Source organism: Hippoglossus stenolepis, chromosome 9 (assembly GCF_022539355.2).
Source record: "Hippoglossus stenolepis isolate QCI-W04-F060 chromosome 9, HSTE1.2, whole genome shotgun sequence".
In the NCBI taxonomy this organism is placed as follows: Eukaryota; Metazoa; Chordata; class Actinopteri; order Pleuronectiformes; family Pleuronectidae; genus Hippoglossus; species Hippoglossus stenolepis.
Genome location: NC_061491.1, coordinates 1437351 through 1464484, shown reverse-complemented (window position 1 = coordinate 1464484; position 27134 = coordinate 1437351). Strand labels below are relative to the sequence as shown.

Below are 27134 nucleotides of genomic sequence, written 5' to 3'. Positions count from 1 at the left end.
CAAATTCTGATGAACATTTTGTTATTCAGAAAAATCTCCCACTGATATGAGCCGTGCCTAAAAAGAGGATCTCAGAAGACTTTGGGTTAAGAATTAATTATTTCTAAAGAGATGTAAAGGTTTACAAAGTCATTTCAAAGAGTTTAGATATTCATCCGACCAAAGTCAGAGAGATTCTATAGATGGATGATTTGGATTTGTATCTATATAAGTGTTCGTCCAGCCAATCTGGACCTGTTAAGCTCCACCGAGGGGAAAATGCATTACCAAGTATGTGTCAGGGTGATCTTGATCATCAAAATTTATCTAATATAGAACAACTCTAAACAGAGAGAGAACATGCCTGAGCAGCTCTGGAGGAACAGTGGTCCAGTGTTACTCCGTCAAAGAAAATGTAGAACAGTGTGTACACTTGCATAACGTTCACATTTATTTGGTTTCAAGTCCTAACATATTCTAAACATGCTTTTAACACGTAATGGATCACATTCTTCACAGGTAGTTAAAGTAACAAGAGCAGACAAGAGATTTCTGGAGAGAAAAACATAAAGGCGTTTCAATTGTCTGATCACAGGTGATGACATGTGTAAATCTATTTCTTCCCTGAGATATGTCAAGATTTGTATTCACTTCCTCCAAACTCTTCTCATTATCATCATGTGCTCCTGAACAACAGAGTTATCACAGTGCTACAGCACGAGGGTTCAACACGTTTGTGTTGTTTGCCTGTACTGGCTTTTAATAGTTGTTCCTCCCTGACCACAGCTGCAAAAAAATAAAACTGTGCAAAATCTGGCTTTACCTTTCCTTTCTATACGTTTTTAATGGCTATTCCTACAGTTAATGTGACATTGACTATCCAGTGGCAGCGCCTTTAGACTATTGATAACACTGCACTGCACTGTCTGTCGCCGCGGGCCGCTGCATCAGGGTGACATGAGCAAGTGAGAGCATGTAAACAGGAGATGTCAGTTTGACCACAGTTACATTCTCCGATTGATAATTGATCACGAGCAGCATTAACAAAGTCACAGCTGATAGCAGTCCCATTGTTATCACTCCATGTTACCTTGAAAGGCCTTGTCAATGAACAACAATCATAGGACTACAGAAAAAACCCAGACACACTGTAATATCATGATGTGGTGAATATAGTGTAAACAACAAACAGCCATTCACAAGATAACAAGACGTACTTCAAAAAGGTCAGCACGGGAAAATAAAGCACTAGTTAACTGCAGTAAGAATGCATCACGTGAACGCTTAATCAGTACGCGGACACTGTCACTGACATTCTTTCATCTTTGGTATGGATAACAGGGCAGGAGTGAAATAAAAGATGACTCTAATTTAACGTGGAAAAAAGTCAAAGATCAGAGAAAATAAAAGCTGCTGGCAGCAGACGAGTCTGAGTTAGAAAGGGAAATGAGGCAACGTGTTTACGCATTAGAAAAATGAGAAAGAAAACAGGCATCAGCACGTGTTCTAAAGCTGAGAGGTCACTGAGTGAAATAAGAGACACAAAATAACAGAACATTGGTGCAATGAAACCAATAAATAAGACAAAAAATCACCTATTTGAAAGTAACATGATGACAAATAAAGAGGTAGTTTCAGTACAGAAATTGCAAATGACATCCCTTGTCTGCAAAAAAAAAATACAAATACAAATACAGAAAATAAAAAGAACACTTTCATCAGCATATGTGTATCAAAATATGCCAGTTAGGAAGTCAGAGCAGTGGCAGTAAGGTAGCTGTGGATATTTTTATTTAAACTTTGATTAGCATTTGCTGCTACATTAAAGGAAAAATCCCACTTCAGATCCTCTTCCACCGTCAGATCTCAGCAGTCTGTGATGTTCACTACATTCCTGGAGTTACTCTGACATGAGGGGACTTTGTTCTTTGCCACCCTGAAAATTTCCTTGGGTACTCCTGCGACACAGTTAGCAGGGTTCTATGTTTCCCTGACTGTTTCTGTACAGATTGGCTAGACTGTTGAACATCAATGCAAAAATGGCAGTCCTTGGTCTTTCCATTCTCACACCAAACTTGACAGATAACACTTGTATTTCAAATCTTTGGAATTTCTGTCATTAAACTCTATTGTTAAGCATTTCAGGGGGATTTTTCCTTTAACATGATCCATCATATCACTCAGATTTCTGTTACATTAAAAAATCTATCCCTGAGAACATGTGGATTAAAGGGTCAGATCATAAAATTTGCATAAACACATTTTCTCACCTGGCACCGTATATAGTTCTGGTTGTATATGCCCAGGTTTTGAAATATCCACGTGGTGCTTACAGAACTGACGAAAGTACATTATAAATATATTTTTTTAAGTCTCTGCGCACTATACACACTGCTGCTGGTTTCATATTGACTATTTCTTTGATAGAAAGTAGTTCCAATGAAAACCCAATTACAGTTAGGACTACAGTACTGATTTTTGCAGAAAGACATGTTTTTTTTAAAAATGTAATTTTCTAATAATGTGAGCACCACAAACTAAACTCTTTCCGCTCCCATTGTATAGGGGTGAAAGAGAGATATCTCAAAACTGCAGCTGATAAAATCAAAACCACCTCCAAGGCGACATATCCCTCGGGGTGAGTGAGAACATTTTCTAGTAGGTTTATTATAATTTAACTAAAATAACCCTTTAACCTTAGAAATCTGTGTGATGAATGATGTCTATTTTACTGTAAGGACACAGATCATATTGTCTATGCACCTGACGCAGCTGCTCTGAGAACAATGGTAGTAGAAAATTTGGGTAATTCAAGTTTGAAACCAACATTGCTCCAAAACATCACATTGTAAAATAAATCAAATAATGCATAAAAAACTGTCAACATTGTCAATATAAAATGTAGCTGACATCGCCTGAGTAATACTTTTTTTTTCATAAACCACTGTGGACAAGGGAAAGAGTAATTATTAATGTCAAAAAACGTCAAGAATCTGTTGAAAATTTTGAAAATGATAGAGCCTTCTCTTCACTCTGCAAAAAACTGAAAAACAACAAAAACCCCAAAACATTCACAATAACTACAAAGGTACATGAAAATGTATAAAAATCAAAAGATGAAAAGAGGCTAACTGAAACATTTGAAAGATAATCACTGCATTGGACTGGTGGTAGAGTTAAGGCTGCACACAGAGTGGTCGATAGAAACTGGCAAGAGAAGCCATGACATTCTGATGATGCCACAGACTCTCGCTCCATCCATCATCACTGCCAAAAGAAAAATCCACACTGCATGTCTCACCTTAAAACCACATCCACTTTCACCGAATGAGGGGGAGTGGGGACCTTGGGGGAAATAAAGTGGAAAAGAAAAACACTTTTTCTACAGAGGACCTACAATGTCCTGGAACCTACATCTACTAATACTACAAGTACATCAGCATGGTCACTGAGGAACTCCTGAATGCAATACATAACACTCACTTTACCCTGTTTAAATCCAGGTCGGCAGGGACCTGAGAGAGAGGAACACGCTGGGTGGGCAGTGGCCGAGAGTCAAGGTCTCCACACCTCACCGTCGTGTGCAAAAAAGAGAGTCGTTGCAAGAACTGCATTGTGTCTGCATTTCAAAATTGTTCATACGTCATGAAACGGCTAAAAACTTGAAGAAACCAAGAAGAAACTTCAAGTTGTTTGAAATGATCATCTCATACTTCAAAAATAAAGACCATTTTCTATGGCTTTTTTTTTTTGTAACAATGTGCATATCTGTCACAGAGGGTATATGAAAGCCAGAGGTCACCTAAATTCTCTAAAACTAGCCTAGAATCATTAAGACATGGCCCAGATCAATCACACTGAATCCCCTTTTGTCTGGGTTAAAGTGACAATCCGCAAGTTCTTTGCTGTTGATAAACTTAAAATTTACCGTGTTGATTTTTGGAACAACCTTTAAACCCTGAAGACCTGACCTGAACCAGGTCACACTTATTAGTCCCCTTTAGATTGGAGTCAGGTCTAACTTAAACTACAACTGGTCTTAGGTCTGTGCAAAATTTTGATTGGACCGGGTAAGACCTGAGAACAGTCTTAAGTTCCCGGCCAACAGAACTTTTGAATGGACCAGTTGGTTTTTAATTTGGGGTATTCCCAAATGGTTTGAAGCTGGAAAAGCTAACAGAGGCTAGCACTCTGCGCCAGCTTAAAATGAACTAAAGGCAATGACCGCCGACTGTTAATCACTTCTCATGGACTTGGGTTCATTTGACTTCTATGATTTTAATCCAGTTGTTGTTGGTTCTAGTTTGGTTCTGCTAGGTCAAGTATACATCAACTGACCTGTGAAGATCTCTCGCTATTTAGAACACCAAGAGTTATGTTTCATGATTTTGGTGTGTTCTGAATGAATTGAAGAGCTCAGCATTACACGGACTACCACTTTAACCCACAACACAACAGTATTGTGGACCTTAGATTTAGGTATGTTGAAAAAGCACCAAGTTCCTGGCACTACAGGCAAAAGAGCCCAAATAATGAGCCGTCTCATGAGAAGCAAAGGGAGAAGCAAAGACTGGGAATCACGTCTCCTCTATGCATATAGTATGTGTGCATAAGAATGTGCGCATGTTTAGTAGCATTTAGAATGAAATCCGGCAACATACTCATCTGTCCAGCAAAGGGTTCTCCCCTCTGACACAGATTGATTCATTTCTTATCTTGATCCTTCATTGATAAGAAACCTTTTTTCTTTGTGAAGCTATCAGCTCCCCACCATTCAATGGGTGTTTGAAAAAAGCATTGCATAACACTTTGGTCAAAAAAGGAAAACAATAAAAACTAAAACAGCAAACCTACATATCCTCGTCTTCCTCTGCATTAAAGCCTTACATCCCCAGTCTATGATTGTAAAAAATACCCGTATGCTCCTTTTTTAACGAAGATCCCACAGAACCAACAACTGTCACTTAACTCATGGAATGTTAAATTGACAAGATAACCTCTCATTAGCAGAATATCTGAGAGTCCATGCAGATAAAAAAGCTCAGTTTTTCTAACTAACTTAGCATTTTCAGTGTAACTAAAGACTGGATTTCAATCTTTGATTTATGCAGCTCCTTTGAACATTCAGTCTCTGATTGAGTTGCCAAAGCATCCACAGGAATTTGGTTTTAGACCGGGCCTCTCTTCATTTAACAGCAAAAAAAGGTACCTGAAAATACATAACATCATAACATCTTCCTGAGGTAGTCTCAAAACACTCATCACGTGTCTATCCGCCCCTGTCTGAATAAAATAAACTCTCTTAAAGTCTAGTTCTAACAATGGCAACACCGACACATTGAGCAAACTGGATACACACTTGTAAACTCCAAAGACCAATGCATCTACGAGCATTTGTTTTGTACAGAAGCATGTGCACAGTGTAAATCAGCATACATTCAGCTCTGTCATGTAATAAATATATAAAGAAAAAAGTTACAAAAAACAAACTAGCTGCTTGTCACATTCACAAGAGGGGAGACCAATCCCTCGACTCTGTGGGTCGGGGGGTCTAGTTTCCGGCGGAGGTGGTCACGCAGGGCAACGGGCCGGTCCTGTAGCTGGTCAGGCTGGATTTGCAGGAGTGCAAGACTGCTTTGAACAAGAGCGGGAGCTGCTCCAGAGGGACATTCACCAGCTTCCCTGTAAACAAAAACAACTTGATTTATATTGAGCTAAGCTTAGGCTAGTTACCCCTGAAACTCCAGCAGTGTGTTGTGGACTCAAACACTTCACCCACCCCTCCATCGGCATACTGGTGAGTAGATAATGAGTGAATTCGAATTTTTCGGTAACACAGGACAAAAAAAATGAAAATTGGGAAAACTGTTTTTTGATATGGGAGAAAGTCAGAGTAACAAAGTCAAGAGCAGAATGAACTGATTGAATCAGTGCTGTGGAAATATACAGTATTCTGAATTTATGGAAAATTATATATTTTTTTTTTCTTAAAATGAGTGCAAATAGGGGAATTAAAGATCCAGGGCTGTCTCTAATATGAATCTGTTTCAAAAACCGCTGTAATTCACCTTTTGAAAATTGTTTTATCAAGCTGCCATATAAGTTTTCACAGGCTGGCAGCGATATATGAAGGTTGTTATAAGTGCTCAGTTATATTCTTCAATCACGAGACACAAAGTCCACTTTTAATGTGTTAATCCACCATTTGTTGAGCCAAATATCTGACATTTCAACTACCAAGTAATAATGAACCGAAACCCTCTAAAAGTTCAAGTGGAGCGAGAATATATATATATATTTCTGAAGTTACCAGCGTGTTCACAACATTGATCGCAGAAAAGAATATGGAGCCATTATATTCCACACAACCTTTGTACTAGACAGCTCTCAGGCTCTGTTCGGACCTCGTGTCTCTGCAGCTCTACATACAGGTGTGAACCCAGCAGGATCACATCGGGAGATGGTCCAAGAAACATGTGGCCACATTCTTTAATTGTGTGAATGTGTCTTGGGCCACATTGAAGGACCGTCTACCCGCTGACGTCCTTTGTGTAAGCTGAAGTATATACTCATATCATCTAAGCTGACTTTGTCCATGACGTCTGAGAAATTCAAAAAGCCCTTTGAGATGTAATTCATACTTCTTGGGTGATTTGGTTTGACCAAAACAAACCCAGTCTGACCCAGACACAGGAGGTCAATTTGGATGAGAGGTGTAACATTTTCAAAAATACAAGCAAGTCCAGTTGTCTATGTGCACTTCTACAAGTCCTGACAAAACCATCACACTGGATGACTGAGAATCTTCACAGGGGCTCAAAGGTCTTACCTGCGATGCAGCGGATCTCCGGCAGACACATCATGATTTCAGGAAAGCGTTTGGGCTGGTGCGGGTACTTGTACTCAGTGTAGTCCTGACACACATACCAGTAGCGCTTGTTCAGCTGCTCAAGCTGGGAGGTGTTGGACAGTCCTCTGATATCTGCAATGATACAAATGATAGGAGTCATGTAGAGAAGACACTACGGGTCAAGAAGCGCTTGGGTCATGTAATAACAGAGCTTGTGTTGTTACCTTGGTTGAGGAAGTTGATGGCCTTCATACATGCATACTCTTCATTACTGATCTTCAACTGGTGGAACTTACGAAACAGATATATCAGCCTCTCCATGACTTCCATCCCATCCTCACTGAAGCTGAGGAATAAAACACAGACTTGTCATTTACACTGGAAAAATACCAAAGTAAAAAGCTGTCACTTGAGGGTCATTTTAAAGCTACTGCATATTCTCCAAACAAAGCAGAAGATAAACTGGTTTACTGTCCACATTCAAATCCACTGTGGTGAAGTGGAGTAGCTCATCACAAAATGAAAAATCCCCTCAACACTATTATCTTCTATGCTTCAATGAACAAGGCAAAAATGAGGGAGGGAATGTGTCACATCTACTGGAAGTGCTTAACAAACGTCTGGCTGATCCCCCAGCTTTTTATAAGAGTTAGAAAAACCCACAGAGTTTAATTCCACTCATCAAACCTCAATCCCCTGTTTTTCTCATAGTTCTAATCTCACCCACAAACTTTAGTGCCGCCACTGTAAATCAGATATCCAGTCTTTAACGACAAGCAAATTGACCGAAGCAGCACAACAGCACAGTGTATTAGGAGAATGTGTGTCATGAGGTCAGATAATTCTGGTCTGATTTACACAGAACCAACCCCCCACTCATCCTTTCCTCTCCAGAATGGGACATGCATGTATTTCACATGCCAGACGGTGCTAGCCACAGCTCTGTCCTGAGGAGTCCTCCCATTCACGCACCACTTCACTGGCCCTCATCCAACAACAATACATTCCCTGTTGGTTTCAAGGAAATATCAAACGCTTTTAGAGATACTGTGCTCACAGAGTAGAACGTCTTGCCTTTGTTGTTGCAGAGGGGAACATTTAATTCTTGATATCCACCTCTCTTCATGAAATATGGAATTGTCCTCGCTCCAACGGGTTACATATAAAATCTTAAATGTGGAGTTGGTAAGTTGTTTCGGAAAAATGTTTCATCTCGTTTGTTGAAATCCTCTTCACGTCCTGATAACCATCAATAAATAAAAGAAAGCTGGGGTCTTTGGCCCTTGCAGGGCTGTAATAAACACAACTAATCATTTCATTTGGACAGCATGAAATAATTGGCGAGGGGTAGCGACCTCATTGTTGTGTGGATCTGTCTGGTATATGATGCTAGTCTCTCTAACATCATGTTTTAAGCAACATTAACTCGTTTTTGGCCCCATAATGGCACATGATAAAGTTACCATGAACATGTTAGATAACCGATCAGAGCAATGGTAGCATTCATTTGGATTTATTTGTGTTTCTATCCCCCTCTGCTTTCCCTGAGGGAAATATCAGCCTCTTTAACTGCTGAATGCTCCAGCCTGTCACTGACCTTGTCAATCAGCTGTTTGGTGCTGAGCAGGTTAGAGCTTTTTCACTCAACACCTCCAGAGAAATGTGGTTTGGTTTAAATCAATGTAATCCAAATCACAAAATATAAGACCCAAGTTGCAATGTACTTGGGTAATAAAACAAGGATAAGGGAAGCCCCCCCATGCAAATCGCTTCTTTAACTCATTGGCAGTTACCCTTGCAGCTCGTCATCAGACGGTGTATACTTGGCAGTGATGTCAGCCAGGTCTCCGAAGATCTGGGCACTGTAGATAGTCAGGCAGGAGAGCAGGATGAGCTCCTGCCAGGTGGAGCTAAGCAGGCAGGTGTAGTCCTCTATGGAAAGCTCGCAGAAGAATGGCAGCTTCTTGATCCAGGAGATCTGACGGAAGAGCAACTCATCTGCCAGGCGACACAGCAGGGCGAAGAGCTCCACCTGCGTCACTTTGTACCTGGGATGGAAAAGACAACAATGCATTAGGATGGGAACTTTGTCTTGCTGTGCATAGCTTAATAAGCACGTGAAATCTGATTGACTACATATTTGATGCTAAATTTACCATGACGACGCATTAACTACCTACTAATTCATTAATTTTGCCATTGTCATAGTGGAAATGAAGAGTTGCTTTTTTAGCCATTACCTGTGATGTAACAAGTTAATTAGAAAATCTCTTAACTTGAAATTCAAATAGACAGATTAAAGGTGGTAGGCGAGAGGTCTGCCACATGGTCATTTATGAATGAATGCATATTATACGCGCACACACACACACACACACACACACACACACACACACACACACACACACACACACACACACACACACACACACACACACACACACACACACACACACACACACACAAATCAATTTTGTTCTCTCATTACAAAGTTTTACATGGAACCCAGTCTGCAGTCGACTTCGCCTTCAACAATGTCTTCTAAATTCTACTTGGGCCAAGTCACCAACAGGGACAAAATATCAGCAGCAGAAATAAAATAACAAAACATTGAATGTTTGGAATGAAATAAATGACCAGTTTTATTTAAAATAAACTCTCACATAGCTGCACAATGGGAAAACTGCAGTGTTGAACTTTGACTTTTTTAAGTCTGTGCTAACAGTTTGTAGTTAATAGGATAAGACTTTAAAAAACTGCAAAGTGTGGTCTTTTAAATCTCTAGTGATAAGCAACCTAAGCTTTCTATGAGCTGGGAAGAAATCGACACAATGCACATGTGTTGTATTGTCTCACCCGTCTTCTATGAGCATAGGTGTGGTCAGTGGGGCCAGGTCTTCAGCTGCCACCAGCTGCAGCACCAGGGGGTGGGACTGTGGGTAGATGCTGCGGGGCTGGGGGGCCAGCAGGCCGGACTGGGCGGCATAGCTGAACAGGTGAGGCAGGAGCTGGTAGTGTGTGGACATGGAGGTGTTGATGTACTGGTCCCTGAGGGCTGCCGTGTAGCCGTTCATTTCCACAGAGCGACTGTATGCACACAGAGGTCAAAGGTTACACACACAGACAGATAGGGGCACATCTGAATTCTTTTTAATATAAAAGGAATAGTTGGACATTTTGAGAAATACACCATCTTACTCAGAGGCAGATGCGATTGATACGTCTCATATCTGTGTGTTCAGTAGAGAGCAAAGCCAGTGGTTTCCCTCTGCATCCTGTGTTTGTGCTATGTTTTGCAAAACATGCCACTATTATATACAACTAAACCTCTGTTCTGGACATACAGTCATATAACCTGTGACCTTTATACTCGACTCTGGTGGAGCTCGGTGCTCTTTTGTATTAACATTGTTTTGTAAATTTCTTAGGAAACTTGTAGACTAAACTTTGCAGTTCACTTTGTACCTGCATACCAAAGCTTTCTCTGCTCAGGCATTCTATTTTGTTGTTCATTTCTGCTCAGATTTAATTTGATAAAACAAGTATTCCTCTGAATAGTTACCAGGCTGTGTGGCTGCAGAGATAAATCTTCTGTTTATACAAAATGAGACGAAAATAAATACCGTCATGCGAGTACCTAGACAATATTTGCCCTTGATGAGTGCAGATAGACAATATGCTCGTCTCCTTAGCAAGAACAGCAGATAGTGCTGCAAGCTCTTTGTGTTTGCTATCATCACCAAGCTTGAGGAGCTGCATATTCAGGCATTCTTAGGTTGATGAATGCCTCAACTGAAGTCTGGATGAGACAGGAATGAGGTGTTAGACTGTCAGGGCCGGCTCATTATCTCACTGATGGGCCAAGTGCCAGCGCTGTACGGCTGAGTGGATGAGATGAACAACTCACTTGGATGAGAGAGTGGAGGCAGGTGACGGCTGGTTGCCCTCCGAAGCTCCGTTGCTGGGAGAGCTGTGGTCGCTGTCGCCGTTGTTGCCCCAGTTGTGCTCCGGGGCATCCTCCTTGAACTCCTGCCCTGACATGATCCGCTCTATCTCCTCCTCCGTGATCTAAAACACACAAATACACAGTTTAGAGGTTGTTGGGGTTTTTTCCGCTTATAGGACATCCTCATAAGACCAAAGGCACGATGTGTCTCAGTTCAACTGATTAGCAGTGACTAGCTCTGTGCTGCTTCTCAATCAAATGTTCAGGAGCAAGGACACAATCACACAATGAAACAGGGAGCTAGAGAAAGAAAGAAAGGAGGCAAACAGGTACGCGCCTGTGTGTGTACGCATGTGTGTGCATTTGACTGACTGATACACACACACACACACACACACCTAAAACAATAGAATCCTTGCAGGTCTGTGCTGGGAGAAAGCACAGACTAAAGCTATTTAGAAAGGCATTAACATTCCGGAAAATGTAGTGTCTTGTGTCTGTAGCTGGGGTCAATTCATTGTCATTTCTATCAATTCAGTACCTACATTGAAACAGCAATTCATTCCATGTTAATGACAGAGAGGTCCTCCTTTCGTTAGGGTTTAGAAATAAAGCCGTATTTTAATAGAAGCTGGGGTTTCGGTTTTTTTACTCACTGAATTGAGTTGGAATGAATTGAGCTCATCCCTCCCCTGAATAGTGACTCAGTGGTACTTAGCCTCATGTCACCCATTTTCCTGACCATTTGTTCTCTCAAATGAAGCTGGTGCTGAATAGGGAATTATCAGTGCTACATTTTAATTCTGATGATATAACAAGGTCAGTGCTCACGCTCATTACATCCTTCAAGGGTACACCCACATGGTTAGCATTACAGCACCGGTTAGAGCGGTTGTCCTCCAACCAGAAGGTCGATGGTTCAATCCCAGTCTTCCCCTCTTTAGCAAGATGCTGAACGCGAATGGCCCGAAAAGATGCACTGTATGAATGTGTGTGTGAATGGGTGATTGGCAAATTGTACTGTAACACACTTTCAGTGGTCATCAAGACTAGAAAAGCTCTATATAAATACAGACCATTTACCATTTATTTAATTGAATGGTTTGTGCACTAAATGGTAAGTGAGCTAACTCTGGGACTGAGCCAGGGTAATATGTATAGAGTGATTGTATATAGAGAGAGTGAGTGAATGTCATGAGAACATTTCAGGGGATTATTGAAAATGAAGTCGTCAATGTACCTGAACAGGCCCGATGCTTTTGTTCCTCCCTCCTGGCATGCCATCCTCCCTGATTGCTACATGACAAAAAGAAAGATTTCATTTACATTTGCTCCATGAACAAGAACAAGAACACGATTCATGATTAGTATCACAGCTCTACCTAGTGGCTGAAATCAATCAAACACTGCACTGCCTCACGCCCTGTACATCCATGTGGGGATTTTTTCCCTTTGGTTTGAACTACAGCTTTTCCTCCATCTGTTAGCAGGCAAACATTTATCTTTCTGTTCCATAGGGATTATTTGTTTAACACTGTGAGTTAAGTAAATCTATTTCATGTGACAAGACAAGCTGAACCGAATTTATACATTTGGAGAATAAGTCAAACAAAATGAAATCTGAGGTCACTTAAATAGTTTCATCCACTAGGGGGCAGCATAGGCAATTGGAACAAACAACATTACTCCTACTAGTGCTTACTGTATGAATGTGTGTGTCACTAAGCACCTCAGAGGAACTGTAAGAACAAATATTCATTGGAACAACCAATATTTGAGCCTTGCGAGCAGGTTGGAGCAGCTGTAGTAGACCAACATGTTGAGTGGTGTGATCTTTTTTAAGTTAGTTGCATTGTTGAAACGTCCATTAACTGTAAGGGTAACATCACATCGAAACATCCATAAAATAAAGCATACACTGGTTTCAAAATTTCGACAGTTTGATAAAAAAATTATATAATATTTCATTCAAGTTAAATTAGTTTTGAACAAGTCTGATCTGATTCTGAAAAGACTTAACTGGAGCTACAACCCATTAGTAAATGAATACAATTGATGAATTATGTTTATAAACGTTTAATCATTCAAGTAACCTTTCAAGAGGAAAAAGCTAAAGATTTACTAGATTCAGTTTGTAAAATGTGAGGATTTACTGCCTCTGTGAAAAATTATCAAACAAATAAAAGTTTTTCTATATTCTTGTAATGAAAGGTAGTAATAAAAACGTTTTGGGATGTCACCGTTAACTAATAAATAAAAGAGGAAATTCTGTTTATAAAAAAAATACATTAGTTGAATTAATATTGTAAATAATCTGAGGCTGCAGACTATTTTGTTGATTTTCTCATTTTGATTGTTGTAACATGTAGACTTTGCTCTTGTCTGTAAGAAGAAACTAAAACTAAAAACTATGAAAATAATTATTTCACTTTCAAGGAGAAGCCTTGATGTGCAATACTAAAAACATGCTTTTACCATGAATGGAAATCTTAGCTGTTAAATGGAGACAAATAATCAAAAGACTTGTTTTTTCGTTTTCTCTTGCAGGTGGGAGCACTGAAAGCGTATAATGTCAACTGAAGTAATGTCCTGTGTGTGTCCAAATGTTACCTTTGCGGTTCATCCCCATTTGCAGACACTTGAGCAGGCGGCAGTACTGGCAGCGGTTGCGCTGCTTGCGTGACATCTCACAGTTCTTGTCGCGGCTGCAGCGGTACACACGCTTGTTGCAGATGCTGCGCTTGAAGAAGCCCTTGCAGCCCTCACAAGAGATGATGCCATAGTGCAGGCCTGTGGCACGATCTCCACAGATAAGGCAAGTACGCTGGTCAGCTGGATCATCTGCAGACGGAAGAAAAAGAGGGAAAAGGGACAGATTTAGAAATCCACTCTCTGCAAAACCCTTGCTGAAGGCACAAGTTTTTAATTGAGATCATGGGGGTGGTCGAGGCTTAAGTGCTATCCAGGCGCTGGCTAATCCGAAGGATGCTTAAAATCTAACTCTCATTTTCTGAAAGTGGAGGTGTAACAGGCAGCAGGATGGAGAATGGAGACGTTGTGTAGATTATGTTTTATTCAGAAACTCTGGTGAGAGGAGGCAGAAAGGCATATGACACGACTGATTTGTTTACAACCTCTCCTTTCTCTTAACAACATCACATTGAAGAGGCCTTTCTCTCTCAGCGAAACTCACCCAAATACACACTGATGTCTAATATGTATTTCTGTCAAATTTAGTTCAATTTGTCAGTTGTGACATGTGGTCTAGAGATGCTCTCTCTATCGAACACCATTATCCTTAAAATCGTCTTGTAACTTGTACTTCGAAATGGCAGCTTATCTTCCAATCAAGTGCTTTAAAATCTACCAGCTCTCAGTCCATAGTAGTATCTCTTTACATGGATCCTACACAGGTACTTTCTCAATCATTAACCCTCATTCTTTCTCCTAAAACAGCACACACTTTTTGCTGATCACTCAAAACTGAAAGGCTGTTAGAATAGGATTAGGAATAAATGAGGGCAGTGATTTGGAACACATGTGAGGGGATATTTGGGGGCTCAGGATAAGAGGAGGGGGCTTGTGGCACAGTGGGACAGTGGTGTGGAACAGGAGGTCCTGAACCAAGCACATAGTTGTTTAAATTGGTTGAAAGGCTCACTGACAGCTTTCTGACCATGGAAGAGGGAGACTTTTAAAAAAGAAGAAAAACTGGGCCAATGTCTGTTTCAAAAAGACTTGTGGATGTATGGCGGAACATACAGATAGACTTGGGGGAGGATCAAAGACAGATGCTTTCGACTGAGGACCTTCCTTGTGAAGCTTCTTAACTAAGTGTGAAGGTGTTCTCAAACTGGAAAGACAGCAATCGGTAAAAGCTGCTGGAAATCTTCTCCTAATCCTCCGTCTACCTCCAGGCCACATGATACACATAATCAAACTCATCGAGGAGGAAGCTGACAATTAAGTCAGATTATATTCATGCATATTCTTAGCTATCATGGTCTTTTAAGCTTTATAACACACACATAAAGAAGCTCTACACACCACACCCCTCCTGCTAACAGACGCAGAGAGTGGACGGGTTGGACGGGTTGGACACCATGGTTACGGCCATCAGCTCTGCCTGCAGCAGGAATGTGACCTGCAGATGATCAGTGTCAGGGCTTGAGTTCAGACATATCGGGACCTGAGGCTACACTTATACAACATGTTGATGCATGTGATGTAATGGGGGTTCCTGCTTCTCTAATGTAGCTCAAAGACAAGGTGTGGTGAGACAGCTGCATTGGTATCGGTTTGGTTCAATATATAGTCAGCTTCTTGTGTCCCACCGCCATGCTCTCAGTTACCAGCGGCAATTTTTGATTGGCTGGATTAGATGAAGCCTTTAATAACGTATTATCCACTGTATTAAAAACCTCCCTCATAAAATTTACTAGCTGTCAGACAAAATGAATGGAATGGAAGTATCATAAGTACCTCAAACATTCTACTTAAGTATGACACTACAGCAGGACCATAGGCTATTGGCTGAGGTAGAGAATGGTTTCATTCTATTAAAGATAGGCTGAGTTCATTATAAACACAAAACTGTGTGTGGACAGCAGCGTGTGTGCTTTCACATGTGTAGCCACAAAGAGACAGAACAGGTCAGAGGCTGCTGTCCAGCAGGTTAATGCTGTCTGCTGAGCCTGGAGATTAACCTGGACTCCTGATTAATCCAAGACTCCCGTGTAATGCAGCGCACTGCACTGCACACAGGCAGGACCTTTACCCTCCTATGGGCTTCTGAGGTTGGAAAGCCAATAATGGAGCCAGACAAGCAGGTCTCCTGCATGGCCTCCATTTGTAGAGGAAGGCAATTCCTTGCTGGTGCTTGTTACTGGAATCCTTCACTTTAAGCCTTGGTCTCACTACCGTCTTCTGTTCACAAATTCATGAACAAACAATAACACCATGTGGATTGATACAGATATGCTGAACCTGCAGTGTTATATATGATTATTAATTAATTATATTATTTAAGTACTTTATCTAATTAAAATAATAAGGATTGTATAAGAACTATGTAACACTGCTTTATCAAAAATACATGCTCTATGTACAGAAACAATTATAAATTACTCTTGTGTTGAGTATAACCAAGTCATTTGATCTAAATATAAAAAGCTCATCATAAATCCTCACATTTGAGCTGGAAAACAGTGACAATTTAAATAATGATTGACAGTTTGGTTAAAGAAAGATAGGAGCTGACATGAAAACAATTTACTTGAGAAATTCTGTAAAGATGTCATATTGATAAGTTTCAGATTTCTCTGAACAAATCATAGACTATACACGTTTGTCTTGAGCTGCTGAACAGTCTAACACACACAGTTGATACTGCCTCTGACAATCAACAGGCCACAGTAACAATCTTTAATATTCAGCTTTTGAGTGTGTGTGTCTATATATATATATAATTTAAAGGGGCAGCTCATCAGAGGCATGTGACTGAGCTGAGAGCTAAGCCTCCCTCCCAGAGAGAGGGGGGGTTTCATAGTAGGCAGCAGGGTTCATGCACTAAAGGTAATTAGAAGGGGTAGGGGGTGGTGCGGGGGTGCACATGGCATAAAGCCTCTCCCAGATAATGAATGGTGAATAGAGGACTTCTAAAGCACAGAGAGAGATTACCATTTAAATGATGCTGTGAGGTTTAAGTTTGCTGCGTGCAGAAGTCCGCAGGGGCAGCCATACTGTACGGAAACAATGGGGCGTCACACGGTGAGGCCATCCTGGGACTAGAATTTAACTATTCCGGTGATTAATTCTATACGGCACAGAGGTTAAGTCGCAGAAGGAGAGCGCTTCCATTCAGAAGAATATCCTCACCACGCTGTTGTCTCATTTTACACTTAATCTTTTAGAGGACGCAGGGTGACCTTATTGCTTTACAGAGATAATTAGCACAGTTCTATCACTTTTAATATAGAAAGAATATAGTCTTTATAATTATGCCGAGACAACCAATGATTATTGTCATTATAGATTAATTTGTAGACTTTTTTTTCCAATAATTTTTTGGTGTAAAAATTGTAAATTGAAAAAGGTTGATCATAATTTTCTAACGCCCCAGCCCGATAACAACCAACAGTCCAAAAACAAAATGTGATCAGTTTACTATAGTGTAACAACAAGCTGAGCAGAACAAATGTACGCTTGAAAATTGAGTAATAAGAATAATGATTCCAATAAAATATCAAACAACAACAAATTGATAATTGTTTGGGCTCTAATGCAGTAGCTAAATCAAAATTAATTACCTTCATAAAGTTCACAATTTTGCAGCTTGAATTTGCCTTTATAACTTCATTGATAGTTCTCACACAATGTTGGGCCTTTGTTCCAAGTAAATGTTCCAAATAGATTTGTGATTGTACAGGTGACATTATCTTTGTCAGACACATATCATTCATCAATTCAAAAACCAGTGGGGATTGTGGCTATGATTTTCTTTTGGAACATACTGGATCATTTTCTACTTTCTTATCTTATCTATCCATATATCAACAAATTATACTGTATCTATTCATATCTGCAGTTTGGGTTCTACACAGCGCTAGTGTCCCATGGGTAGTAATGGAGAGGGGGGCAATTTACTGTCACACATAGCTATAAAGTCGATATATATTGTCTAAGTTGGTGAGTCATCTGTATTAATTTGCTAGAGTCTCCTGCATGCTGGCTCTGACTGAACTTCAGTCTGGGTGACACGCAGCACACAGTTTTCTCAAGTGTGAGTTGAGGGGCAGTTCAGCAGCGATTCAGCTCAGGCAAGAATAAAGAGCTTTTCAGCTGCTAAGCTTCAGAGTAAAGCAAAGCGACACCTCTGAAGCCTGAGAAGAAAGAGCCAACAAACTTTTGTACTACTAACCATCGTCCTCACAAAGCAAACGTGCACTTTCGGTTTTTAACTATGCTTTTCCTGCAGTGATCAGCTCCACCCTGCAGTAGGATGTTAGATATCTGGCCTGATAAAACATGTGGAAGATCAAATTGATGACAGTATGGATCCTCACCTCTTCACACAACCATTTGTCAGACCATGTGCTCATTCAGTGAAGACATTAAAACCATATATTTCACTGCCCACCCCATGTGAAAGGCCTGACTTCCTTCTGTGAGGAAAAAACACAATGGCCATTAGATGCCATCACTCAGGCTTATTTGCCAAATCTATCACCCTGTCTTTCAAGTGCATGGCCACCATATAAACAGGCGACTTCACACTTTCACACACTTGATCTCAGCGTGTCACGTCCTATGACTCCTCCTCCTCCTGCCTGTAGATAACAATTAAATATTCATGACATTTAACTTAAGGATTTCCCTCTGTGAAATTCCTGCCAGCAGCATGTTTGACCCTGACTTTAAGTTTGGAGATATTTGTCCGTGACATTTCTGTCTCCAACCGATTACAATAAGAGTTGAGGTAATTTCATCTCTGGTCAAAAAGTCTGAATGGCTAGATGCTACTGTAGATAAGAAATAAATCTGTTGTTGTGTAGCCGCTGCTTTGCTTTGTGAAACAGCCATTTTCTGATGTACTATAAAAATGAATTACGATGTTCAGACAATTTTGAGGTCATCCTGTAGAAAACATCACAATAAAGCCCCTTTTCTCCAGTCAAAAACCCCAATAATACAAACTAACATCTAGCTTTTGTCTGCGATGGGAATGGATACAATCAGTATTCACTCCTTGGTCAAATGAGTCTGCAGTAGACACAGGTTTTTATTGGCTTCGGCTCTGATCGGCAGTGATGGGAAAGAGACACCTGGGTTATTTAGCAGACTTCCAAGAGAGTACCTCTATGTTTGTGACTTCGAACATGAATTACAAGTGAAAATGAGGAATAAGACTTACTACCCATTGCTAAGTGACCTCTATTGGCTGTAATACAGGATCAAATGAGGAAGTCGGGCGGCTTCATATTAAGAGTTGACAGAGTCTGCATTGGAGTGAGGTTGGGGTGGATGGGCAATCAGGAATTGAGGAAGTTGTTACTTTGACCCAACCACCATTTCCTCTGCAAAATCGAACCAACTACTTTTAGTACTTAAATCGTGAATATTCCACGAAGGTCTGGTATACCTGCTGCTGGTTTACCTCTATAGCTGTATCAGAAGGTAGGGACAAACAACCTATAATGTTGTTTATGTTGGAGCTCTTACTTGATCCTGTTGGATAATTGCTCTTCTCTCCTGATAACAGTATTTGATGACCAAATGTGTTGAGGAGGAAGTGGCTTGTTGGTCACAGAGGCCTGTCAAGATGCTTTTCATTTTGTTTTCCATAACAGAGACCTTCTGTGTGCCTGAAAGAACAATCGACACCACTTTAGCCCCGACTACCAGTTGTGAATGCAACAAGGAATGTTGGTGTCACTTACTTTCAGTAACAGTTGCATCTCATCATCCGTGGAGCATTTATGATGCGCAGCTAAAACATTCATCTGGATGGAGATTGTTTTTGTTACACTAAAACAGCATTGTAAAACGAAACTGTGTTAGTGTGGATGCAGCCTCAGCCTGTAGAAAAGGTTACATAATGTCCTATATAGCTCTCCCCCTATAAGGGAGCTTTATCAAGTCGGACAAAATAACCCTGAGGATATCCTCAGGGTTATCGGAGTCTGTTCTTGAAGGCTACACATTTTTAACAGATTTTTAACAGAAACCCTGTTAAAAATTGGAGAAGTGAAGTTTCAATGATGTGGGTGTTTACCAGCCAGGGATAGTCTGAAATATGCTTTTGGTTGCATTATGGAAAATGAAGAATTTAGCATTTGTGGAGATTGATCCATACTAGGGACTACAAGTCACAAGTCAGTCCCTTTAATGACCTACTTTCTTTAAATCGTCTGTACAACTTTAAAGAAATGCAACATTAAATTATTGAATGAGTTCATAATTTTAGTACTGAAACTGGATTATACACAGTTTCAGTGCAGCTTAGTTTTGTTAATGACGTGGAAGTGGATTCTGTATCCACTACCTGGATACCACTAGTAACTGTTTTTTTATCATTGCTAAATTTATACGTTAAGGTGAGATGATTGCATGGTTGATCTCCAGCCTCTCTTTCTGTCTCTTTAGTTTAATTAAAGGAACACTCATCCCTCCACACACACACACACACACACACACACACACACACACACACACACACACACACACACACACACACACACACACACACACACACACACACACACACACACACACACACACACACACACACACACACACACACACACAGACCCCCACCCCCAAAGGCCCATTAAAGGCAGCATTGTTTCTCAGGGGTCAGCCTGGGTTTCATTCCAAACTTTAACGTAAACCAGCAAGTTGAGCATTTGAAGCCCCAGTCAGTGGCAAAGACAAACAGCGCTCTTGTTTCCTTCCCACTGCTCCTGTATGTCCTAGCCCATGCTAACTGTGAGCGAGCTGACTGGGTGAGATATGCTTTTTACAAGGAATGACTATTTCATCTCACACACTTTTCTATGCTCTACTGAGTAAAGGTGCCCGATTAAATATTGCCCAGGTTTCACTACCTCTTTGACCCCCTCTGAGCAGCATCACACTGAGAACAGGGATGTATCGTGGCCAAATCTCCCTATTGTCCACACCCTATGCACACAAAGGCTGATGTATAGTGTAAAGCAGCCCTTTGAGTGGCTGACAGAGCAACAAGGCCTGCTGCTGAAGGGGTTTTCTCTTCAGGTTTTGTCTCGGGCTTTCCATCACAATCGTGCCCAGCTGAGACAGGGAGCGGGGGATGGAGGAATGTGCTGTACTTTTCCGCTGCTGGCACCCACCATGTCTGATTCTTTCTCCTTCCCCCTTTTCAACTCCTCATCTCTTCTCTGAAACTTATCTCTCCTACCTGGGGGTGAAGAAGGGAAGCATTTCTCTTACTATGACTGGTATGTACAAAGCGTTTGAAGACCCTCTGGGACTGAGATCCAGCATTCCCAGCAGCCCACACTGTGATGCTAATCTTTTAAGTAACATGCATGCAGTTGTAGATTGGGCTCAACCACGAGACAAAGGTAACCTGTTGATGTTGTGCTCTTGATAATATACACCCAGGCTTAGAGGCTAAAACATTAGCATTGACTAATACCACACCAAGGATAGGATACATTTTAATGTTATGCTAATAACAGTGATGGTACTTTGTTAAATAATATGGGAAAAGACCTTGACTGTAGGAGTCGGCCTCACCGTCTGAGCTTTGTTTGCATCTGAAAAGATCATTTAAATGTTGGTTTTTATTCAGTGTAAATTTTAAATAAGAGTTAATATGCACAGAGGGAGAAGAGCTTTCTTACAATTGGACTGAATCCATACGTTTTATTTTAATTTGTGTTCTTGTTAAGTGATCTATCCTTACACTCACAGGTTGCACTAATAGTATAGCGCTGGCTATCATTAGATTTTTTTTGTATACATACGAGTGATACCTGAATTTTCATTAAAGTTACCCTACATTGATTATTACACTGACAACATTTTAACTTGTTTTTATAAAGAAATGTTGTCGTGTTGAACATCCGTTGACAGTTTGTTGTTTTCTCCAAAGGGAGAAGGATGGTTATAAAAGTTACCAAATCTGTGTATCTATTTTTTACTATATTTTTACTATTTTGAGTTGGTATGTTTTAGTTTAATAGCAGCAAAAACGTCATCATGTACAATTGGGCATTTTTCTATTCTATGGATTGGTGTATTAAACCAGATAAACTATAGTGGAGGATTAAAACATGCTTAGTAAACCATGTTCACTTTGACAACATTTTTACTTTTAATAAAGTTTGCTTGTTATTGTTATTTATTTTGTGCTATCGTTTTAGTGTAACATGTTTTTTACACAAACATAAATAAAGAGTTAAAGCTGTGGGGAAATGAGGCTTGTCAGACATCTCTGTTTAAGCCTGTGTCCTGTTTCTTTCATTTGCCTTTTTCCGAACATTAAAACCTCTGCTTAAAAAGACAGCAGGAACTGGTTTTGGCCCTGAGCTCCTCTTTAATGTCAGGCTTAAACAGCCAGCATGTGCTGATATGAACCATGTGCTGAGTCTTACAGCCCATGCGTTTTGATACAGAGTCATATTAAAGTGCTGTTAATGAATGTTGAGTCTCCACTGTATTAGCAGGCACAGGAGACTTCCCACAGACCACAGAGTCAGCAGCATGAACTCCCACTGATCATTTCCCAAGCATGAAAGACTGAAACACTGTCAAATGTACCGATTGTCAATTGTTAACATCTACTATAAAAAATTAACACTAAGAAAAAAACATACGATTGTTAAGCAGCAGATTATTTAAATCCTGTGTGTGTGTGTGTTTGTGTTGGTCCTGGGGGGAAGGGTGCAAGGGCAGTTGTAATAACACACCCTTGTAAGACAAAGATAGGCAACATGATGGACTCGATGGTTTGGTTTGACAATGCTGGAGAAATGGGTTTATGTTTCAGTCAAATTAGAAAAAAGGAGCATGCACGGAATGAGCAGCCTCTGTTATTGGCTATTTATAGACGAGCATTACAGAGTCACAGGAGTCCCTGACCTCCCCCACTGTTACTATTGATCTTCACACAGCTTCTGCCCCTGCTTAAACATCCACATAAACAACCTCATGCTCCTTTTCTGTTGATCTCTGGTGCTTTGTCTTCTTCGCCTCCCTAATTTAGCTTAGCTGAGGACACCCTCTCTACATTACAGAAAAAATACAATATCAAAACAATGTGTCCTCCTGCAGATGCAATGTAATGGCTTCAGTTATATCAACAGAAGTAAGGAGTTAAACCTCCCTTAGCTGGAGCAAAACCAATATGGCTGCTGGCAGGGGGATTAACATGAGGGGGATGGGACCGAATACAGTATCATGGTTCCTCCACATGCTTTACTAAAGTCCTTGGAGAAAAACAGGGAACGAAGGAACAACCAGAAGTAATTTTCCTGTCTTTAACGTCCCCAAGCGCCGATGAGCAAGTTACATCAAAAATCATTTGATACAAACACATTGAGTTAAGCACTTATCAAAGAACATGCAGCAGTAATGAACAGTCCATGACACTTTGGTGATTCACTTTGCTTTGCCATGTGGAATATATCTTAAGAGTGAGAAAGGATCACATTCCAAATTCCTGCAATACATGGGGAAGGAGGGGGTGATTTGGAGGCTTGGTGGGTGGGTGGGTGCTCCCAGAGGGATGTAGTGTGAAACTGCCAAAAGAAGGTTATTTTACTCCAGCACTTAAGATAATTCATCTAGCCAAATGAAGCAACAACAGAACGACAAGCTAAAAGCAATTTGGGGAGAGCATTGTCAGCTGAGGTCAAGGAAAGATCACCCACATCTGAAAAAGTGCTTAGTATGAAGAACTACACCATCATTCAAAACAGGCTCTAAGTGAAAAATCCAGGAAGAGCCAAATAAAAGGAGCAGAAAATGTAACCATATGTAAAACTCAGTTTATCATATCAACACTGCTGCCTGCAACCTAACCCACAGCCACATACCAAAGATGAATACATATGGAGGCACACCGTGCAATTCACTACTGCATCGAGATAAGTGATAACACGAACAACAACAAAGCACTTGAGGGCATCAATCACAGGGAGCACTGTGAAAAGCTGGAACCTTGTTCATTAAGTCTGTCTTGAAAATCATTAACCAGTCTCAGTGTAAAGGACTAATCCCATCAAATGTTGCACACAAGAGCAACGTAGCACCAGTTTACTAAAGGTGCAGCAGCTGCGATGTTAATAACATTACATCTGGAACTAGTCTGGAACTAATTGTGTTCTTTTTCAAAATATTGAAAAATGTAATAAAAAAAATCATTAATATATAATTATTATTATTTACTAATAAAAATTCTGGGCAGTGTAATTAAGTGTTTCTCAAATACTCTGCAGAGTCTGCTTTGGTCTGAGATGATTTGATTTAAAACATACAATCTACTAAAGAGACAATCAAACTGGTTACATATATATATATATCACCAGAAACCATTTAAAAACTGCTTTATCACACACATCTCTCGTCTCCCACTCAAACATATTAATGTTTAGTTCAACAGAATGCAGTAGTCTCCTGCTGGTCTTCCTTACCTTCCCATGTATCCATTTCATGCTTCTCCCAATCTGCCTTGGCCCCATTCAAGCATGGACTCAGCTAAAGAAAGGCTACCGGGCCTGGTCGCCTCATCACTCTTTTCTTTTTCTGCCTTTCTCTCTGTCCTCTCTCTCCCTGCAACCTATTTCATCGACAGCCTGCCCCTCTCTGACCACAGGCACAGCCCAGCAATACCACTGGTCACTTTACTGCCTGGTCACGTGACAGAGTTCAAGCCCCAGGGTCACAGCTTGGCTTGAGGTCCAATGACAGCTAGGGGTTATCTGAGTGGAACTGATAGTCCTATTTTCGCTGCCGTTCAACAATACAACAAACCACCACCCCCTCCCTGGCTCTCACCAAAATTAGTGTCCCCTCCCCTCAGTCATGCCTGTGGCACTTCTGAAGAGGACTAAAGTGGATCTCCAAGCATAAACACAGGTTCAAGCTGACAAAACACACAGACATTAACTAATTGAAGCACTTAGTGAAGCAGAGAAAAGGGTTAAAGCTAAAGTTTCACAGCTTGCTTGGTTACAAACTGAGCGGAGTGGAAAGTCCAAGAGGCTGAGAGCCAACAAGATGGAGCCACTTTCTGTTCCTGGACATTTCTCCAAATGAAAAAAAATGCTGCATCTCCATTTGAAGTTGGGAGTCAGGAATTCAGAGCTGTAGCTAAAGGACAATATTTAATTCCCCACAATATATAACACTGTGGAGGGGAGCTCATGTAACATCAAGGGTATATGCCAACATCTGTGTCAGTTGCCAATAGTAAGGTCAGCGTTACATTTGAATTTTGTACTTGGTTTCTCTCTAATCTTTTAACCACCATGATGTTTCAGGTCGGGTAATGCTGTTAGCCAAACGCAGTGGCAGGAGTGTAAACAGTGTAGTGCAAAGTATAGACTTGTTTTATTTACGTCAGAAGGCAAACTAAATTTAACCGAACATTCACTTGGGAGGCCTTGTGGTCATCCCATTTAACCACGTTACCCATGTCTAAACATGCACAAATATCACCATTGTAGTAATGAACAACTTTGGTTTTTAGACTGTGGTTCAAATAGAATAAGACTTGAAATTGTTTTCAGGGCTTTTAGAAAAAATGAATAATGAATATGATAAGTGATTGGAAACTCAAGCTCTATGAAACTCATAGAAACTACAACAAGTACTGAAAGATAGCGTCAAACGTCCATGTTGATACTGTAGTTGACTCATTCTTTGATTTGATACTTCCTGGGTTAAATCTAGAGTTTGTATTTTCTACTGCAGTTGCTTGTGTTTATACATTTAACATTTAAGAATATTGGCCTCTTCCAGTGAATCATTTTTATATTCCTCTGGGTAAGGTAACAAGACAAAGTTTTGCACTGAAACTCAGGTAACATATTGGTGGGGGAACACTGATACGAACCGAGCTCATAGCTTGCACCTTTGACTTGAACGACCATCCCAAATTCACCTGGCAGTCAAGCTAAATTTCTAATTTTGTGGCAAATGTGCTTGTAAGTATGATTTAAGGCCTTCTCTTGGTGCCATGGTAACCAGCCTTAAACCAGTGAGAGCTAGAGGTATCTTACCATCCAGTGGGTTCTCTTCCTTCATCCCCTCCAGTGGCCTGGCTAGGGGACCATAGTGAGAAGCATCCAGTGTATCACACCCTAAACTCTGCTGGCTAACCTGATGCTCTGTGTCCACCAGCCTCCTCTCTACCCGCACCAAACTTTACACTACAGTGGACAAGCCTGTCCTGATCCTCCAGCCAGTCCCCCAGCCCACCCTCTCCACAGCCCCACCCTACCAATACCTCCTGTTCACTCTCACAGCAGCAGCACCCCGCCCCCGTGCCCAACCCCCCATGTGAATGCTAATGACCTGGCCACACTAAGTCACATATAAGAAGCTTTTCACATTCAAACACACCACAGAAGGATAGAGCATATGATTGCATACAGGCAGAGGGAGAACTGAGACATGCCACTGAGCCTGGGAGGATTCACAGCAACTGAGCTGACCTGACCAAGCAGGTTGGTGAGCAGGCAGAAACAAGTGGAACCTGTTGGTATGATCAAAGATGGGCTTACCATAAGAGTCTGACACTATATGTCACTGCGTCGAAGGCTGGGCTTATAAGGAATTGACAAAGGTGTTATATCTGGACAGGTCTTTCAAGCAGATTTGAACATTAATATTTTTTACAGTCCACTTTGAGTTAAGGGGTGGAGAATTTGAGAAAGTGAACTGACCTAAAGCTACTTTACATGCAGATGTAATACAATTACTTTTTATAGTTTAACCAGCCTTTAATGTACCATTACCAGTGGCATATGTCACCCTTGACCTTAGCACCTTTCCTCCCATGAGCCGAAGATGAACAGCATAATCAGCCATGTTGCCTTTAACCTTGAAGGCAGATGGAGCCCAGACAGGGTGGAGGCTCTGCTGGTTATCTGCCGTCATGTGGCAAGGGGTGCTACCTGAGAGTAGACCTGAGGTGCAGACCCTTACTATGCTACACTGATACTTCACATCTTCACCTTCTCTTGTTTAACCTGTGAAAAGCACACCTACAACATACATGTGAAAAAGAAACTGCCACGCAGACATATCTGGGTGACCACTATGTCCACTTGCCTACATTAAGAGAAACATAATTGTGACTTAAAGGATTATGAAAAATCCATACCAGCTCCACCAGGGAGGTTATGGTTTTGCCCCTGACTGTTTGTTTGGAAAAACTACTGTGTGGATTTCCACGAAACTTGGTGAAAGGATGAGACACGGGGCAAGACATTTTTTTTTTTTCACTTTCTATAAGCTGTAAAATAGGGTGGTTTTCTTTTTACACTTTCACAAATTTCTGTGAATGCTGATGAAAAGACAACAGGCATATTAATGGGACTGATATGAGTGTGTGCAATGTAGTGCAGATCCAAATAAAAATAAAGATTTCAATGTGGTTTCATAAGGGGAGTGTTGGGCCTTGGCAGGGGTGTGTGCTCTATTGAATGCCATTCTTGTTTTACATATAAATGGACATTTAAACTAAAGAAGGTGGACCTCAACACTATTTGGTAGCAACTGAAATGTCAATACCACAGAGTATCAAATATATTCTCTGTTGAATCCCTCAGTTGTTTTATTTTCCCTTCTATTTGTTTGGGGGGAAAA

The 27134-nt window shown here is 40.8% G+C and overlaps 1 protein-coding gene across 1 annotated transcript; it reads right to left on the bottom strand.

Annotated features, from left to right (window-relative positions):
• Nucleotides 1-407: 407 nt before the first annotated feature.
• On the bottom strand, nucleotides 408-14880 carry nr6a1a (nuclear receptor subfamily 6, group A, member 1a). The gene is made up of 9 exons (XM_047341238.1): nucleotides 14841-14880; nucleotides 13386-13616; nucleotides 12016-12071; nucleotides 10737-10897; nucleotides 9686-9916; nucleotides 8623-8877; nucleotides 7054-7175; nucleotides 6809-6961; nucleotides 408-5661 (listed from the first exon to the last, which is right to left on the bottom strand). The coding sequence occupies exons 1-9, from the start codon at nucleotides 14878-14880 to the stop codon at nucleotides 5531-5533; spliced, it is 1380 nt and encodes a 459-aa protein (XP_047197194.1). The 3' UTR covers nucleotides 408-5530.
• Between the last annotated feature and the right edge of the window lie 12254 nt (nucleotides 14881-27134).

Excerpts from the sequence above, each read along its gene's own strand:
- nr6a1a (XM_047341238.1), bottom strand. The coding sequence starts at position 14,880 with ATGGTGTCCAACCCGTCCAACCCGTCCACTCTCTGCGTCT. Across the intron at positions 10,898-12,015 it reads AAAGCATCGGGCCTGTTCAG|ATCACGGAGGAGGAGATAGA; the intron begins GTACATTGACGA and ends TGTGTGTTTTAG. Across the intron at positions 5,662-6,808 it reads GGAGATCCGCTGCATCGCAG|GGAAGCTGGTGAATGTCCCT; the intron begins GTAAGACCTTTG and ends TTTTGTTTACAG.